Genomic DNA, 21048 nt, shown 5'->3' with positions numbered 1-21048 from the left:
TGATATGATGTATCAATAATAATAACAGAGACTGAGATAAAATGCGCAAGTAAAAATTGAGACTGAGTACATATAGCATTTAGCAGGTAATTCAACAAGTACGTGACCTCTGTGGGTCCCAACAGTACTATCACATAGCCTAAGCATGATTTCTAACATGATTTACAGTCAAATGTTTATCAACACATAGAGAGCATATAGCTAACAACAAATTATTCAAATTTACAGTTTTCTGGGACAGACCAAGTCATAATCCCCTCGGTACACGCCCACACGCCCGTCACCTAGCATGTGTGTCACCTCTAAAATAATCACATGATACCAAAATTTGGGGTTTAATACCCTCAGGACCAGATTTAAAACTATTACTTACCTCAAAACGTGAAACTCTTTACTCTGCTATGCGTTTGCCTCGCAAATCGGCCTCCGAATGCCTCGAATCTAGTCACAAATAATTCGTTTCATTCAATAAATTTTATTGGAATTAATTCCATAAGAAAATACTAATTTTTCATAAAAATTCAAAATTTAGCTCAAAAATCGCCCGTTGGGCCCATGTGTCGGAACCCGACAAAAGTTATAAAACCCGAAAGCCCATTCAACCACGAGTCTACCCATACCAATTTTACCAAAATCCGACCTCAACTCGACCCTCAAATCTACAAATCTTATTTCCAAATTTCCAAGTTTCAATCTCCGATTTACACCTCAAAATCATGTAATCTTGTCGGATTATTCGATGATAATTCAATATTATGGAGTACAAATGATCACAAGGGACTTACCTCAAGTTTTCCTTAAAAATATATCAAACATCGCCTCTGCTCAAGCTCCAATTTGTCAAAAATGGCGAATGGGACGAAGTCCCTATTTTTATAATTCTGCCCAGACAACCTCAGTTCTTCCTCGATCTTGGCCTTCGATCGAGGTCCTTGATCCTGGACCTCAATCCTGACCCTCGATCCTAGTCCTCGATCCTATGCCTTCGATCATGTCTTCGACCCTGCCTTCGACCGTGACCCTCGACCCTGGGCTCGATCATGGCCCTCGACCCTGGGCTCGATCATGGCTTCGATCGTGGCCCTCGACCCTGGACTCGATCATGGCTTCGATCGTGGCCCTCGACCTTGGGCTCGATCATGGCTTCGATCGTGGCCCTCAACCCTGGGCTCGATCTGGGCTCACATCTGGGCTCGATTCTGAGAGATTTCTGGGCTCGAATCTCGCAAAAGAAATTTCCAACAGAAGGAAATTGCAGCAGCTGTTGTAGTTCAATTTTTGATCTGTTAACCATCCGAAACTCACCCGAGGCCCTTGGTACCTCAACAAAATACACCCATAAGTCCTAAAACATCATACGAACTTAGTCGAATCCTTAAATCACCTCAAACAATGCTAAAACCATGAATTACACCCCAATTCAAGCCTATTGAACTTTGAAATTTCTAATTTCTACAAATAATGCCGAAACCTATCAAATCACGTCCGATTGACCTCAAATTTTGCACACAAGTCATAAATGACATAACATACCTATTATGTCACGCCCCAAACTCAAGGAGCACGACTGACGCTCAACCGAGAGAACCCGGCCGAGCAAGCTTATTAGACTTACTTCTACCCAAACTCATTCATGAACAAAGAGGAGATGTACTCTATTAATCAATCATTGAAAAGATTTTATTAACAACTCCCTTTTCATTCCAATTAGTAGCTTCATTCATAATTTCCAAAACATTACGAGTTTATAGAATTAATAAAAAAAAACATAATTTCCTAGTACCTACATTTCTAGTTCAATTCCCAACATCAACCATAACCCACAACCTGTCTACGGAGCCCCTAAGTACAATAGAAGAGTAATATGGAAATGCCGGCAATAAGGCCCCGGCTATACCTCAAAACACTATACATGAGAAACAAAAGATACACGACCCTGAAATGAAGTAGGGCTCACCAAATCAGCTGAAAAGAGTGTACTGTTATCACTAATCAATACCGCCTGCTGAAGAACCACCTGCATCCATTAAAGATGCAGCGCCCCTGGCAAAAGGGACGTTAGTACTGTCGAATAGCACTAGTATGTATAGCTAAAAATCCTCTTTCAAAATAGAATGACCATATAAGAAAAGGCAACACATAAAAAAATAGCAAGTCACAATCAACAATATCCAAATGTCCAGTTAAAACATAATAATTTACAAAATACAAACTTCATATATAATTTTGGTTGGGAGATCATTAGCACCGATATACCACCGTCATTGTTAGCACGGAGTCCGATCACGCCCGATCGGCTAGGCCATCTCCCCACGAACAATGTGGTTTGACATGTGATGCGAAAGAAAGTTGTTACCAAGAGTAGTACCACCATATGCGCAATATGGCATCTGATCTCCACCCGATCAGCTAGGCCGCCTTCCCACATATGCCGCGCGGGTTGAATTTTCCAATCCACAAAGGTTCCAGTTTCATCCCAATTAAGGGGAATAATATCATAATCCACCCCGACACCGGCACGTGTAGTTTCATGTGTGGGCCTTATGACCCACCCTTCCTCGGTATTGCTAATGATGCTCCCAAAAATAGTTTTGATTTGATTTGCAAACAGAAATATCATAAATACAATTGTACTCACCTCAACATCTTTCACACTGTATGAATTCTCATTAGTATTTTCAGTCATTCACAACGACAATATTTCCTTGGCTCATTAGGCCATTCATAAGATTCTTTATTCCTGGCACGATGGCCGTATTACATATTCCACACTTTCACCTCTTTCAATTTCAAAGATCACCATCAAGTATCAACATATAGGATATTTTAAAAATCATATACTTCAAATCCATTTGAAATGGAAACTTCAATCACAAATGGTTTCTTCCCAAAGAATGAAGCATACCAATCAACAATAGAAACACACATGAAAAATCATAAACAGTCAATACACCATTTACTCTTGCAATACTCTCCCCCAGAAATGACAATGTACAATTTCAACATATGAGTATATAGAACTCGAATCACACTGGATATATTTATAAATCAAAGCATTAGTTAAAGCAGCCAATAATGGGCATGAATTTAGTACAAAAGCTTTTAGACAATTCTATCTTTCATTGAAGCACGACTCAAAGCCATAACCTTTTAATACGTAACCCACACTTTGAAACTTGCAGAAACATTATGGAATTCAATTCCAAGAGAGAAAGTTTAGCCAACATACCTCAATCGCGCTTCTTTAGACTCTACAATTATCCGGAACCCTTAGCAACCTCAATCTATTTTAGCAATATACAAATTGAACCCAAAATTAGGAAAACGTTCATGGTTCTAGTTCACTTTTTATTTTTTCCACACTCTTTATCACATGCATGCAAGATGAACCACCCTCATACCCATGAAGTATCAAACTAATACTCCATTATAGCTATGTTTGAAATTAAGAGCTGGGGTGATGAAGCCTTACCTTTTAGGATGAAGAATTTTGGTGCTCTACTTGAATATTTCCAAGGCTTTGAGTGATGATTGAAGATCAATTTGATGAAAACTTAGACCCTCCCTCTTGAACCATCTCTCTCTCTCACTCTAGAAACATCTGAAAATGAGCTCAAAATAGACCTAAGGGGTATTTTAACGGAATGGGGGTCGGGTTTTAAATTAAGAAAATGGGTGCCCCGACACAGGTATGCGGTCGCATATGCGACCGCATAATGGTTATGCGGTCCGCAAAGTGACCACAGAAATGGCCCTCAGGGGCCTGAACTTACGACCCAGGTATGCGACAAGTATGCGGTCCGCATACTCGTTCTGCGGTCTCATAATGCACTGCAGAACTCCCTCCGCAAAAACTCAAGAGGGATTATGCGATCGATATGCGGTCCGCATATTGATTATGTGGTCGAATAATCGACCGCAAAACTGACCTCAAGTTGGCCAAACTTACTGCTTCACTCTGCGGCCATTATGCGGTCCGCAGAGTGATTATGCGGCCGCATAATGGGCCGCATAAACGTGCTTTTCCGCCAAAAAGTTTTCTTTACTTTCCCTTGGGATCTATCTTGGCACCACGAAACCTCGAGTTTTTGATTTAAATTTTTACGGGTCCTTACATATTAAAATTTTTAGAATCGGATTTCGACCCCGATATCAAAAAGTCAACCCTCGGTCAAACTTCCCAAAAATTCAACTTTCGGCATTTCAAGTCTAATTCCTCTACGGACCTCCAAAAATTCTTCCGGACACGCTCCTAAGTCCGAAATTACCATACGGAGCTATTGGAATTATCATAATTTTAATCCGAGGTCGTTTACATATAGGTTCATATTCGGTCCACTTTTCTAACTTAATTTATTTTTTTCAATTTTGAGACTAAGTGTCTCATTTCACTCTAAATTCCTTCCGGACCCGAACCAACTAACCCGATAAGTCATAAATCAATAGCAAGGAATAAATTAAGCAGTAAATGGGGTCATAATATTCAAAATGATCGCCCGGGTCGTTACAAATACATTAAGCTAAACGAACTTCAAACAGTCCAAATTGTTCAAGTTAAACACGAATACATTTTAGAACTGACAATTTAGGCATGAGCAGATGCTAGAGAGGTTCATATCACTAAAACAGATTTGATACTAGCAAGGTTGCATTCAGAGATAATCTAGAAACACGTTAGGTTATGCAATTTCAGAGGCATGCATATGCTAATCAGGAACATAAGAGAATGAACATTGCAAAGGCTAAAGAACTCACCAGTTACTGATTGACAAGTAGACAAACAAGAAAGCACAGAATCACTTTGAACGTCAACAAGATGAGTATAACCCAGGACCTTAGTGCGTCAAGTTCCCAAGGGATTCAAAGAACCAAGGGCAGTACTCATACCAAGGAAGGTCGAAAAATAGAATTTCGGTGGCCTTAGCTTTCAGTCGGCCAAGAGCCAAAGTAGAACAAGAGAATAAGGGAATAACATAACGAAAAACCTTTAGCTTTTTGAGTGGAAACTTAACAATTCAAGTCTGTCCAAAAAGGGAATGAGGGAAGGGTTTATATAGCAGTCAAAAATCGAGCAAACACATAAGGAAACAGAATAGTTTAAGCAACAAACAAGGAAAAGAAACATGCAAATCGATTTGAAATCAATTTAAGAGAGAAAATCTGTAAACCCTAGTTTTTTAGGGAAAGCGTAAATAAGCAGAATCCAAACAAAATCGAACTCACACAGTAATATTGAACGTATATAGACAAAATAGTGCTCAAAATCAAGGATTCGAACCACTTTGTTTCGATTTCGGAAGATATTGCTTGCCATGTTTAGGCAAGCACCTAGGTAACACCACAAACGGACAACCAATACCAAAAAGATTCAAATATAGAAAGAGAATAGTAGTCGAATCCCATTATCAGTAGGATTAGGAGAGGGATTTAGGGGAGGCGGTTAGGGTTTAGTGAAGAAGAGAGGAGTGACAGAGAGAATAGAGGCGGCGGATTAAGGGGAAATGGGTAGGATTTCTGGGTTAGGTTAATTAAAAAATGGGGGAGTGAACGAGGGCCGTTGATCTTGAGAGATCAACGACTGGGATTAAAAATTGAATGGGCGGGTCGTTGGAAATGGGTCGCGACCGGGTTGAAAATTAAAAAGGGTCGTCTGGTTTGGGCCTGGGGTAATTGGGCTAGGTATTTGAGTGTTTGGGCCATTCATTTGGTCCGAAATGTAACTTAGGAATGTTATAGATTTGAAACCCTTGAAAATTAATTAAAAATAAATTATTAAAACCACTAATAAATGGTAAAAGTAATATTTATTCTGTAAAACTATTTTTTAAAATAATAACTCAACATTATAAAATATAAAAATGATACTTTGGCATAAATAGTGTAATAAACACAACTATTTGTAGAATATATGCCGTTATTGCAAAATTAGATAAATAGCTTAAAAAGGCTAATGTAAAAATAGAATAAAAATATTTGAAATAATTTATGGATGCAAAATAATATTTTTGGGCAATTAAGTTATCATAAAATAATTTAAAGGATAATTACTAAATATTTATATAATTTAAATGCAAGAAAATTGATTTGAAGCTCTAAAACTTATGGAAAATTATAGGAAATGCTTGTATATGTTTATTAACTAAATGAAAATGCGAATATGCTATTTTGAAAGTATATATGCATTTTTAAAAATATATGAGGGAAACATTGGGTATCAACAAGGTTATAGAGGATTTGTGACTATGTTATTATAAGACCCCATAAGTTTAACAAACTTGATACCGTTATATACATTTGATATGGTATTTTGAGTGGAATAGTTTTGTAAAAAAGTTTGAAAAATATGATTTTATATAGTTATTAATATTACTACTTTCGAATATGCTTTAAATTATACACCTAATATGAGAAAGTTTATGAGATTTTCTTTTTTGTAAACATAGAAATTATTTTCTCACAAGAAAAGAAGGTTTGGTTTAGTTTATGAGATTTTCATTTTAAGAATTAAGCGTACGAAAATTTGTACTCTTTATATGAGATTAGGAAAATTAGAAGTTTGAGAAAATATATAACTACCTTGGTTTAGTTCTCTATTTGATAAACGAAGCTGCAAACAAAAAAAAGCTTGTTGGAATTAGCATTAAGAACCAAGACTCACAAATCTTTACATGAGAGACGTAAAGAATTCCTTACAAACCAATACCATTGTTCTTATGCTTTCCCAATCACTTTGATTTCACATTCTCAATTTTTTTGTCATTCTTTAAATACTTTTTGATAACAATTATAACTTAGAGAATAGGAAAAAGTTATGGCACCATTAGAAGGAATCTTGGCTAAGCCATAAAAGTCTCAAATTCACAAATATATGGAATGGAAAACATGATTGCTTCAGCAAAGAAATTCATGCGAAGTTATACAACGTAATAGTAAAGGGGTTTGCAATTCTAAGGGAGCTCGGTATAATCTTTCTCAAGAACATCATACGGATTTTTCCCTACTTAGATCCGCCGTTACGTATTTTATCACAAAAAAATATGTGTGCTAGAGGGATTGTCAAGAGAATCGGCTCAGGTATGTTAAGGCTATCCCTTCTTTTGTCATGTGTCGACCATTATACTTTCCACGTAGTAAATCCATTTCTTACCAATATAGATTGTCGTCTCACTTATAGGATAGTCTCTGATGAGTATTCTATAAGTTGTAGAATTTTAGGCTAGATGAGTAAAAGTGTATGATGTTATGAAATAAAGACAGTAAAGTAAAGACAAGTATAGAGAGAAACTGATATATTATTCAAACTTCAAACTTATGTACATAATGAACTGAATTCTCCTCTATTTATAGAAGAAAGGAAGCTGCTACTGCAAGCTGCTGTGTAAGCTGCTTGTAAGATGCTCTGTAAGCTGCTCGTAAGCTGCTACTCTAGGTTGTTGTGCCAGATATAGATAATCTTCTACCATGGGTAATATTTATCCATAACGGAGTACCGAAAGGATAAGCTTCTTCATGAGGCTTATTTCCAATAGAGTACTAAATAGATAAACATATTTACGGCAGAGTCTCATATGGATAAGTTTCTTCAGGAAGCTTATTTACAATGGAGTACTAAATGAATATCCATAATATAATATATTTATAACACCCCCCCTGGATATTCATTAAAAGATAATGTGCCTCATTAAAACCTTACTAAGAAAAAACCCTCTGGGAAAAAAATCCTAATGAAGGAAAAAGAGTATACATATTTAGTAATACGCATTGCTAGCTGCCTCATTAAAAACCTTATAAGGAAAACCCTGTGGGAAAAAACCTTAGTAAGGAAAAAAGAGTACATAGCGTATTTTACTCCCTCTGATGAAAACCTTGTTTCAAATATTTAAGTCTCCGCATTCCAATCTTGTATACCATATTCTCAAAAGTTGAAGTTGGTAAAGATTTAGTGAATAAATTTGCCGGATTGTCACTTGAACGGATTTGTTGCACATCAATGTCACCATTTTTTTGAAGATCGTGTGTGTAGAATAATTTTGGTGAAATGTGCTTCATTCTATCTCCTTTTATAAATCCTCCCTTCAATTGGGCTATGCATGCAGCATTGTCTTCGTATAAAATTGTGGATCTTTTCTCACATTCCAAACCATATTTTTCTCGAATAAAATGAATTATTGATCTCAACTATACGCATTCCCTACTTGCTTCATGAATAGCTATTATTTCAGCATGATTTGAAGAAGTAGCAACAATAGATTATTTTGTGGAGCGCCATGATATGATAGTACCTTCACATGTAAAAACGTATCCGGTTTGAGATCTAGCTTTATGGGGATCAGATAAATAACCTGCATCCACATAACCAACAAGATCTCCTTTAAATATCGTAATATATGCTTAATCCCGTTCCAATGTCTCCGTGTAGGAGAAGAACTATATCTTGCTAGTAAATTAATAGAAAATGCTATGTCAGGCCTTGTAGCATTAGCAAGATACATTAGTGCACCAATTGCACTGAGATAGGGTACTTCGGGACCAAGGAGTTCTTCATCCTCTTCTGGAGGTCGGAACAAATCTTTATTCACTTCAAGTGATCGAACAACCATTGGTGTACTTAATGAGTGCGCTTTGTCCATGTAAAAGCATTTTAAGACCCTTTCTGTATAGGAAGATTGATGGATAAAGATCTCGTCTACTAAATGTTCAATTTGCAGACCAAGACAAAGTTTTGTCTTTCCAAGATCTTTCATCTCAAATTCTTTCTTAAGATATTCAATTGCCTTTTGGAGCTCTTCTGAAGTTCCAACAAGATTTATGTCATCTACATAAACAGCAAGTATAACAAATTCTGAAGCCATTTTCTTTATAAAAATACATGGACAGATAACATCATTTATGTAACCCTCTTTCAGCAAATATTCACTGAGGCGATTATACCACATGCGCCTAGATTGCTTTAAACCGTACAAAGATCTTTGTAATCTGATTGAGTACATTTCCCGAGATTTTGAATATGCTTCATGCATTTTAAATCCTTTAGGGATTTTCATGTAAATTTCATTATCAAGTGACCCGTACAGATAAGCTGTAACCACATCCATTAGATGTATTTCAAGCCTTTCACGTAAGACTAAACTGATGAGATATCGAAATGTTATGGCATCCATAACTGGTGAATATGTTACTTCATAATCGACTCCAGGTCGTTGTGAGAATCCTTGTGCAACAAGGCGAGCCTTGTATCTTTCAACTTCATTTTTATCATTCCTTTTTCGCACAAAAACCCATTTATGACCAACTGGCTTTATACCAGCAGGTGTTTGGACTACTGGTCCAAAGACCTCTCTTTTAGCAAGTGACTTCAATTCCGATTGAATTGACTCTTGCCATTTTGGCCAATCAGATCTTTGTCGACATTCTTCGATAGATCGGGGTTCAAGATTCTCACTATCTTGTATAATGTTAAGTGCAACATTATATGCAAAAATATTATCCACCACTATTTCAGATCGATTTAAGTTAATCCCATCACAAGTAGAACCTATTAAAAGTTCCTCACTCACTTGAGTCTCGGGTTCATTGATTTCTTCAGGAATCTCAGAACTAATCAGATCTTGGGTCTCTTCAGGAGATCCCTTCATAATATTATTTTTATCATTTGTCGATTTTATTTTTCTAGGATTTCGATCCTTAGAACCCAAAGGTCTACCATGCTTCAGGCGTGCTTTAGGTTCACTAGCTCTCATGCTAGTAGATGGTCCTGCTGGGACATCAATTCGGATAGGCACATTCTCTGCAGGGATATGCGACTTAGTTATCCTTTTCAAATCAGTAAATGCGTCTGGCATTTGATTTGCTATATTCTGTAAATGGATGATCTTCTGTACCTCCTGATTACATATAGGGGTACTTGGATCAAAGTGAGATAATGATGAAACTTTCCACACAATTTCTCTTTTGATTTCCTTTTTCTCTCCCCCTAATTGTGGGAAAATTGCTTCATCAAATCGACAATCTGCAAATCGAGCAGTAAATAAATCTCCCGTCAATGGTTCAAGATAGCGAATAATAGAGGGTGATTCAAACCCAATATATATTCCTAACCTTCTTTGGGGGCCTATCTTACTGCGTTGTGGTGGTTCTACTGGCACATATGCAGCACATCCAAAAATTCGTAGATGGACAATATTTGGTTCATGACCAAAAACTAATTGTGACGGAGAATATTTATTATAATGTGTTGGTCTGAGACGGATAAGTGATGGTGCGTGCAAGATAGCATGGCCCCAAACAGTAGTGGGCAATTTTATTTTCATAAGTAGTGGTCTTGCTATCAATTGCAGTTGTTTAATAAATGACTCTGCAAGGCCATTTTGAGTATGAATAAAGCTACAGGATGTTCAACTTTTATCCCAACTGATAGACAGTAATTATCAAAAGCTTGAGATGAGAATTCTCCAGCATTATCAAGACGAATAGCCTTTATAGGATAATATGGGAATTGTGCCCTTAATCGAATTACTTGGGCTAATAACTTTGCAAACGCCAGGTTGCGAGATGATAGTGGCACACATGAGACCATCTTGAAGATGCATCTATTAGGACCATAAAATATCTAAACAACCCTCTTGGTGGGTGAATAGGTCCACATATATCCCCATGTATACGTTCTAAAAAGGCAAGGGAATCAATGCCAACCTTCATTGGTGATGGTCTAGTGATCATTTTGCCTTGATAACAAGCATCACAAGAAAATTCATCATTTGTAAGAATCTTCAGGTTCTTTAATGGATGCCCACTCGAATTTTCAGTAATTCGTCTCATCATTATTGATTCAGGATGGCCCAAACGGCCATGCCAAAGCACAAAAGTATTTGAATTAGTAAACTTCTGGTTTACGATAGAGTGTGATTCAACTGTACTAATCTTTGAATAGTATAAGCCAGAAGATAAAGTTGATAACTTTTCTACAATACATTTCTGGCCAGAAATATTCTTTGTAATCCAAAGATATTCCATGTTCATTTCATCTATTATCTCAACATGATACCCACTTTGGCGGATATCTATAAAACTCAACAAGTTTCTTTGGGACTTGGAGGAGAACAACACATTGTCGATAATAAGTTTTGTGACCTTAGACAGAAATACAGTAGCTCTTCCGGAGCCTTCAATCAAACTTATATTACCAGAAATTATAAAAATATTTATTTTTTCCTTATGCAAATAAGAAAAGTATTTCTGATCCTTGAATATGGCATGCGTTGTTCCACTATCAATTATACAAATATCTTCATGATTGGTCTTTGATCCAAACATAATTTGAGGATTATCCATATTCTTCAAAATGACATAAACAAAATAAATATGATAGTAAACATCATTTTCAAAGTGTAACTTTTATTTATGTAAAATAATTACATAACCATACTATCTGCTGCAAATAATAAAAATTAAAATATTTACATTTCTACAGATTCACTACCGATCACATGACTTGTTTCTCCTTCTGGGAGTACAAAATAATCAGCTACATCCAAATGCATGAAGTCTAAATTATCTTCAGAAATAAAATTTGCTTCAGCATTTTTCTCTGTCTTTTTCAGGGAGGCTTGATACAGCTCAACCAGGTGCTTTGGCGTACGACATGTACATGACCAGTGCCCTTTTCCTCCACATCTATAACATGTATTTTCTGGCTTTGCTGCTTGCATCGCTTCATGCTTTTGTTCCTTCCTTTTCCACTGCTGGTGGTAAAGAGGGTTCTTTGGTGCATTGTTATTACCACGATTAGAGTTTCCTCCCCGACCACGACTTGGGCCACGTTCTCTTCCACGCTTAGCTTGGTGGAAGTTTGTCTCATTCACTTCAGGGAATGGACAAGAACCATTAGGTCGACTTTCATGGTTTTTCATTAATAGCCTATTATGTTGCTCGGCTACAAGAAGATGTGAGATAAGTTTAGAATACTTTTTGAATTTTATCTCTCGATATTGCTGTTGCAGGAGCATATTCGAGGCATGAAAAGTGGTGAAAGTTTTCTCCAACATATCATGATCGGTAATATTATCACCACATAGTTTCAATTGGGAAATAATTCTGAACATAGCAGAATTATACTCGCTGATAGATTTAAAATCTTGTAGCCTTAGATGAGTCCAATCATAACGTGCATGTGGAAGAATGACTATCTTCAGGTGGTCATATCTATCTTTCAAATTATTCCATAGTATGACTAGATCTTTAACAGTAAGATATTCCATTTCCAAGCCCTCATCAAGGTGATGGCGTAGGAATATCATTGCTTTGGCACGGTCTTGGTTTGATGCATGATTTTTATCTTTGATGGTGTCTGCCAGACCCATCGCATCAAGATGAATTTCGGCATCAAGCACCCCAGATATGTAGCTTTTGCCCGATATATCCAGGGCTACAAACTCAAGTTTAGAAAGATTTGACATTATTTATAAAAAGAAAGTTCGTACCTCTGATACTTTCAAAGTATTTTCTCGAGATGGCAGATTCTCGTGTTGATAACGTGTTATGAAATAAAGACAGTAAAGTAAAGACAAGTATAGAGAGAAACTGATATATTATTCAAACTTCAAACTTATGTACATAATGAACTGAATTCTCCTCTATTTATAGAAGAAAGGAAGCTACTGTGTAAGCTGCTACTGCAAGCTGCTGTGTAAGCTGCTTGTAAGTTGCTACTGCAAGCTGCTTATAAGCTACTACTCTAGGCTATTGTGCCAGATATAGATAATCTTCTACCATGGGTAATATTTATCCATAACGGAGTACCGAAAGGATAAGCTTATTCAAGAGGCTTATTTCCAATAGAGTACTAAATAGATAAAAATATTTACGGCGGAGTCTCATATGGATAAGCTTCTTCAGGAAGCTTATTTACGATGGAGTACTAAATGAACATCCATAATATAATATATTTATAACACTCCAACACTTTTATTCTGAAACTATAGTGACGTGTTCTGAAATTTAAGTGACATGCACCATTACCATTTAACACCCAAGACATGTGATGTGACCTGATTGGTTGTGATATTACCAGCGGTTCCCAAGGCACTAATTACTCTGTAACTCCGTGATGACGGTTTCATGATAATGTTTCTTCATTCTATAAATATGAAACCTTTTCTTTTCTTCTGCATTCTTCAATTTGTCCAAGTACCGTTCCTTTGCAAGTTTGCTATTATTTCCTTCCTTTATAATTTCTTTTCATTCTATCTTTCTCTTCAAAGCTATGGATTCCAAATATATCAATCTTCCACCAATTGAAACCATTATTTTATAAAATTTCTAAACCGCCTTAAGGCGTACAATCATTGTTGATGAACTATAGGGAAACCTTCTTTGTTATTGAGAAGATAAGGAAAGAAGCCCTAAAAACTACTTCTAAAAGAGGCAGCCAAGATTCCTCCATTATAACGCCTTCTTCAAAGAGAAAAAAAGGCAACAAACAAGAGTTTTCTACTAAACCCACCATTTCCAAGATTTTTCCCAAACAACTTAACTTTAAAGCGAACAACTCTCTATGGAATAAGGCGATGGGGAAAATCAAAAATCGGAATTCCCCTGTGGACACTTACTCTTATCCAGTTGGAACATCTTCTTACTATCCGAAAGGACTGCTACTAGAGATATGACCTAAAATTAACCCAGCTCACGAGAACAAACGAATTACTAGCCACCGAGAAGGTTTCTCGTTCAAATATATGTATCCATTTACTCTAGGGTTTAAACCTACAATTGATCCTGCAATTGAGGCATTTTACAGACATTTCGATGCTTGCTTGGCTAAAATAAATCTGAATATTTCAAGGCATGTGGATTGCCTTATTTTTTTATCAAATCGGCATCGGTGTACTTCACTCTTCATCGCCTTCTTTATCTTTACTCTCCCAAGATTTGTCGGGAAGGATTGTTCACTCTTGCTAACCGTGGTAAGCGAGTCCTTGTTGAGCTAGAGAGTAATCATGATCGGGGGTAGTATGAGAGGTTCATGGTCGTACCAACTCGAGATCTTGTGAAACTCAATGATCTTCCATTTTCGGAGAAGTGGAACTTCAAATATAAGTTTTCTTTTCAACTCCGAAATCATCTTTCTCTTGTCCTGGCCATAACGTCTTTCCCTTGTACTACATCTGCTATGGAAATAATCGAAGAGTTCTCCAACCTTGCTGAATCGATGAAGAAGATACTATCTTATTCTTTTATGGAATTACGGACTTGGAAATATTTTTTTGATGTGTCCGGTCGCAAAGATAAAGTCATGGTATGTTTCAGAAATAAATATCTTAATTTTTCTCTGCCTTCTTCTTATTCTTCTTCTACCGATATAGGTCTTTTGCGAAGGAAGCCTCAACCTAAGACTTTGATTGAGAAACTAGAGGTTGATTAAGCCCAAGATTGGATTCTAAAATTAGCCACTTTGAAGCAAATAAATAAAAGTTTGTTAAGTTGTGTTTCAAAGGGTGCTCTTGTCAAGCCTACGAGAAAGAAGCGAAGATCCGATAAGAAAAAGGTAGATCAGTCTGGGGATGACCAGGGCAATCCTTGAGTTAATCCCCAAACTACTCAATTCTGCCTTCAAGATAAACTAGATAATGTTCCCATCATCGTGGAGGATGATGAGATGAATATTTTGGCTGAGCATGTCGGTGATGCAGTCCCCATTCTATTCTCCGGATGTGTTCCTTTCCCTTTTTCTAAATGCTTTCTATGGTTTTCATGTTACTGACAAAAAATGTTACAGTGTAATCTAATTAGTACCGAGTTGTTGAAGAGGATTACCATCTATAAGGAGGAAATTGAGGAATTGAAGGTGGCCAACAGTGATTGGAAATCCCAATATGAATGAATTCGTACTGAGAAAGAGGCCTTGGAGCACCAGGCTAAACTGTTTCCGAGGAGTTAGAGAAGTTCAAGGCAGAAAGAAGCAGCAGGAGTCTTCCATCATTGATCAACATTCCAAGGCAACTGAAGAGATACGTAGTCTCAAGGAATTGCTTGCTCAAAAGGAAGCACATTCGTGTAAGATGGTCATGGACTTCACCCAAGCCACGGAGTATCTAGATAGATTGGAAGATAAAGCAAGATCTTTGAAGTGTCTCTTAAATCTTTGAATGCTGCTCTTGATGCTCTGCGTCTGAGAAGATGATGTTTTGGGGAAAAGGATTTAGATCCCTTTAAAATTACAAAGATCTCGAGCTGTAGTCAAAGATAAACCTGAATTAGATGTTCTTGGAGATCCGATTGGAGACATTGGAAGCTTCTCATGTCGGATCCCCGATTAGGAGGGGATATTGAGAAATATAGACAAGCAGTGGAGACAGTACCAGCAGGTCACGAATTCTTCTACTCCAAAAGAAGACTCCTTGGAAGAAGAGACGCTTCAAGACCAACTGGATGAGGTTGCTAAAGAAGAGCACACTAAGTCACATCCTACATCTTCAAATACTTAAGTTGATTCTCTCCAAACTGGTCCATCTTTATCGGTTCCTCTTGACCTTTAAATGTTATTTCTTTTCTTATTTCATTGTGCTTGCTTCTCTAGGCTTTAATGCCTTTAAGTATCAATAAAAAATTCAATCTTTCTTTCCGTACTTGAATATTTCATACTTTAGAAATATTTCATTTAATTTTCGGCACTTTTGAGATCATCCAAGTGCTTTTAGTTTCGTAAACATTAAGCTTCTCGTTCCCAAAACTAAGATTTGTAGTTGTAACTTTGTTATGTTTTTCTCGAACGATTAACTTGAGCTAAAATCTTAAGTATCCCGCTTAAATATAAAGAGGACTCTTTTCGTTTTATCAATACTATGAATAGATCCTCTTTACTAAGGCATAAAATTGAATCAACAGATGCGGAGAGACATATGGTCTTGTCACAACCCAAAATATCTCACCAAAAGTCGTGAGGGCACCTAACCTCCAAGATTAGGTAAGTCGATTACACAATAATATTTCAAACAACAAAACAAAATATAATATATCTGAAATGACATAAATAGTGGAATAAAACTCCAACAATAGCCAATACAGTGATACATAATACTAAATTTCCAAAACCATGTAGCACAGAGTCATGATCTAGAAAACCAAATGCAAGAAGATGTCTTGATAGTATAATATTGTTGAATGTATAATAAAAACAATATGAAAATAAGGGAAGGGGCCTCCAGGGGTCTGCAGCGATCATGAAACACTACCTTGAATCCTCGCTAACAGTAAATACTACTCGCTCCTGAGATCTGCTACTGCCAATGCTTGGATCTACATAAAAATATGCAGAAGTGTATTATGAGTATGGGATAACAAGTACTCTTTAAGTATCAAGACTAACATTGGTGAAGTAATGACGAGGTTTAAATCACGTGATATACTCACTAATTAATGAATCTGGGCAATATATATATAATAGCTTACAACCAGAATATAACAAGGTGCAATTTCATCAATTATCAAATATCGGAGCTACCACTCAGCATAGATAAATCAATCTTGACAGTCAAATCATCAACGAATAACGTAGGCATATAGTAGCATCTTAGAATTCAACATAAAACATGTAAAACGCATAATAAGGCATAAAGAATTCACTTGCAAAATCAAAGCTTCCACTTTTATACTCCCCAACTCACCATCATCGGATTCTATATCAGAATCACCTAACATCAGTCAATTACCATAAACCCGTGTGTAAGATATTAAGAGAGAGACATGAGAGGGCGATCCTAGGGGAATGGATCCAAATACACACACTGCACGGCAAAGACCCCGTGCTATAACAATAACAATATCATCATAACTGCACGACAAATACCCCACATCACACAATAATAATATTGTAATAATCTGCATGGCAAAAATCTCATGCGATAGTAGTAGTTAGACAATTAAGGTCGAATTCCAAGGGTTATTCCATCACACAAGATTAGATAAGATAAGCCCAAATCAACCTTCTAAAATGGCTATTCCCTTAGAAATCACCTCCAACCGGCTCGAATCTAGTAAAAAAAAAAACTCAATAATGTCAAACAAAGTTATAGAAAATAATTTTAAACAATAAAGCTTTAATCTTTTTTCAATTTCCAAGAAGTAAAAAAAGTCAACCCGGGGCCACATGGTCAAAACCCGAGTCACGGGGTAGATTCCGACTATCTGTAACCCCACGAGTCCAAATATATGTTTAGATTCCAAAACCAAGTCCAAATCATAGCTCAAAACCCAATTTTTACTCTCTTAAGTTGTAGGAAAGCCCCCTAATTTCCCTCAGAATTTCAAATTTTGGGTGTTAATAATCCATGTAGATTATTGAAATTATAACAAAAATGAGCAGAAATCACTTATCTCAAAGCCTTATATGAAAATCTCCAAGCCAAAATCGTCTTTCGCCAAGTCTGGGGTTCAAATATGAGAGAATGAGCTAAAATTCTGAAATACAGCTTAATACTCAGTTGCAGATGTTGCATTTGTGATCAGGGGTTTGCAAATGTGACCTTCGCAGAAGCGACACTAAGCATGCAAATTTGAACTGAACCCCTAAGAAGCAGATCATATGCAACCAACCCTCGCAAAAGCGATAGCCGCAAATGCGACAACAGTGTGAAGCTAGCCTCCCCATTCCCATATCGCAAATGTAAGCTAAAGTCCGCAAATGCATACCTCGCATTTCAAAGCAGAACATCACAAATGCAATGATTGTGGCACCAAAAACCTCCCAACTTCCAAAGTCAACCTAAAACCAATCTAAAGCTCACTTGAGCCCCTCGGGACCCACTCCAAATATCCACACAAGCATATAAACCTCATATGAACTCGTTTGTAAGCTAAAAATATCAAAATAACATCCACAACCAAGAATCGAGCACCAAAACTTATGTGCATTCCTTCAAGCTCAAGAACTTCATAAACTCCCAACCAAGTGTCTGATTCATGCCTAACCAAATCGAAATGCAACCAACTTTTGCACACAAATCCAAATCAACAAGACGAACCTACTCCAAGTCCCGGAACACCAATCGGAACCGACAACAATAAAGTCAACTTTCGGTCAAACCTATGAACTCCCCAAACCTTTAAATTTTCAACTTTTGGGAATTAAGCTTAAAATCTTCTAGGGACCTAGAAATCCAAATTCAAACACACGCCTAAGTCCAAAATTACCATATGGACCTATAAGAACTATCAAATCACTAGTTTGAATATGTCTACTCAAAAGTCAAACATTGGTCAACTCTTACAATTTTAACTTCTAACTGTGGAACTAAGTGTTCCAATTTATTGCCAAAACTCCCCAGAATCAAGCCAACCATCCTCGCAAAACATACGAGAAACGTCAAATAAGGAAACGCGGCTCAAGTATACAAAACGACTGGTCGGGTCACTACATTCTACCTTTTTTAAACAAATATTTGTTCTAGAACGGGTTTAGAATAATACCTTAAATGCCAAAATGGTGAGGCTATATGCTCCACATATCATGCTCGGTCTCCCTAGTCGCTTCATCGATCGGTTGACATCTCTACTAAGCCTTCACTAATGCGATCTCTTTAGACCTGAGCTTCCGAACCAGCCTATCTAAAATGGCTACTGGCTCTTCCTCGTTAGCCACATTCTCATCTAATTGCATTGTGATGAACTCCAAACATGAGACCTATCTTCATGATACTTCTGAAGCGTAGAAAGCTCAAACACTATATAAACTCCCGTAAGACTGGGAGGCAAAGCGAGTCTATAAGCAACCTCGCCAACTCTCTTCAACACCTCAAATGGGCCAATAAACCTCGGGCTCAACTTGCCCTTCTTTCCAAACCTCATCACTCCTTTCATTGGTGAAACTATAAGAAGAACTTTCTCACCTTCCATGAAAGCCACATCACGAACCTGCCTATTAGCTTAACTCTTCTACATGGACTGAGATATGCGAAGCCTCTCCTGAATCAAATTCACCTTCTCCAAAGCATCACGGACCAAGTATGTGCCCAATAATATAGCCTCATCGGACTCGAACCAACCAACTGGAAAACGATATTGCCTTCCATATAAGGCCTCATATGGAGCCATCTAGATACTAGACTAGCAGCTGTTGTTCTAGACAAACTCTACTAGTGGTAGAAACTGATCGCACTAGCCTCCAAAATAAATAACACATGTCCTCAACATATCCTTAAGGATCTGAATGATCCTCTCGGACTGCCCATCCATCGGACAGTGCAATGCAATCCTCAACTCCACCTGCGTGCCAAACTCACACTGAACAACTCTCCAAAAATGCAAGGTAAATTGGGTGTCGTGGTCTGAGATGATAGAGACAGGTACACCATGCAAGCAAACAACCTCTCTAATATAGATCTGAACCAACCTCTTTGAAGTGTAGGAAGTTATAACCGGAAGAAATGCATTGACTTGGTCAACCAATCCAAGATGACCCAAATAGAATCAAACTTCCTCAAAGTCTATGGAAGCCCTACCACAAAGTTCGTAGTAATGCACTCCTACTTCCACTCTAGTATATCAATCTTCTAAAGTATATCACCTAGTTTCTGATGCTCATACTTGACCTGTTGACAATTCAAACACTTAGAAACATGCCCAACAATGTCCTTCTTTATCCTCCTCCACCAATAATGCCGCTTCAAGTCACGATACATCTTCATAGCACCTGGGTGAATAGAATACCACCAGTTATAGGCCTTCTCAAGAATCAACTCTCTCAAGCCATCGACAGTTAGAACAAAAACCCGACCTTGAAGTCACAATACACATCATCACCAACAGTGACCTCCATAGCACCACTACGCTGCATTGTGTGCCTGAGGAAAAGAAAATGGGGATCATCATACTGGCGAGCCTTAATGTGATCAAATAAGGACGACTATGAAACAACACAAGCAAGGACTCTACTCGGCTCGAAACTATCCAATCTCAACAATCTATTGGCCAATGCCTGAACATCCATAGCTAAAGGCCTCTCGACAGCTGGAATAAATTCCACACTCCCCATATTTTTCTACTCAAGGAGTCTGCTACCATATTAGCCTTCCCGAATGATATAGAATAGTGATATCATGATCCTTCAAAAACTCTAACTATCTCCGCTGCCTCAAATTCAAATCCTTTTGCTTAAATAAGTGCTAAAGACTTTGTTGATCAGTGTGAACCTCACAAGACAAGCCATATAAGTAATGCCTTTAAATCATGAGCGCATGAACAATAGCTGCTAAATCAAAATCATGTACCATATAGTTCTTCTTATGAGGCTTCAACTGGTACAATGCATAGGTAATCACTCTACCGGACTGCATCAAAACACACTCAAGACCAACATGCGAAGAATCATAATAGACCATATACAACCCCGATCTTGAGAGCAATGCCAAAACAGAAGATGTAGTCAAAGAAGTCTTGAGTTTTTGAAAGCTCTCCTCACACTCAACGGACCATCTGAGCAGAGTGCCCTTCTGAGTCAACTTGGTCAATGGAGCTGCAATAGATGACAAGCCCTCCATGAAGTGTCGATAATAACCCACCAAACCTAGAAAGCTCATGATCTCTGTGGTTGTAGAAGGTCTAGGCCAACATTGAACCGCCTCAATCTTCTTTGGATCCACCTCGATCCCATCATTAGTCATCACGTAGCCCAAAAATGCTACTAAATCCAACCAGAACTCATAGATGGAGAACTTAGCATATAACTTCTTCTCCCTCAGAATCTAAAACACCGTCCTCAAATGTTGTTGGTGCTTCTCCCTACTATAGGAATATACCAAGGTATCATCAACGAACAAAATGACAAAATAATCCAATAAAGTTGGAACACATGTTCATCAAATGCATGAAGGTTGTTGGGCATTAGTCAAACCAAAAGACATCACCAATAACTCATAATGCCCATAACGGGTCCTGAAGGTCGTCTTAGGAATGTTTGAAGCTCTGATTTTTAACTGATGATACCCCGATCTCAAGTCAATCTTTGAGCACACCCTAACTCCCTGAAGCTGATCAAATAAATCATCAATGTGCGGC

The 21048-nt window shown here is 37.5% G+C and overlaps 1 protein-coding gene and 1 long non-coding RNA gene across 2 annotated transcripts; one reads left to right on the top strand and one right to left on the bottom strand.

The window, feature by feature from the left end:
• Positions 1-13167: 13167 nt before the first annotated feature.
• LOC107760021 (uncharacterized) lies at positions 13168-15623 on the top strand. The gene is made up of 2 exons (XR_001642307.2): positions 13168-14293; positions 14361-15623. It is a non-coding gene; the product is annotated as an uncharacterized LOC107760021 (long non-coding RNA).
• A 4590-nt stretch (positions 15624-20213) lies between these two features.
• On the bottom strand, positions 20214-20654 carry LOC107760020 (putative mitochondrial protein AtMg00860). Its single transcript, XM_016578039.2, has one exon. The coding sequence runs from the start codon at positions 20652-20654 to the stop codon at positions 20214-20216; it is 441 nt and encodes a 146-aa protein (XP_016433525.2).
• Between the last annotated feature and the right edge of the window lie 394 nt (positions 20655-21048).

Source organism: Nicotiana tabacum, chromosome 4, assembly GCF_000715075.1.
Source record: "Nicotiana tabacum cultivar K326 chromosome 4, ASM71507v2, whole genome shotgun sequence".
Taxonomy (NCBI): Eukaryota; Viridiplantae; Streptophyta; class Magnoliopsida; order Solanales; family Solanaceae; genus Nicotiana; species Nicotiana tabacum.
The sequence above is the reverse complement of the archived record's forward strand: the minus strand, read 5'-3'. Positions and strand labels throughout refer to the sequence as shown.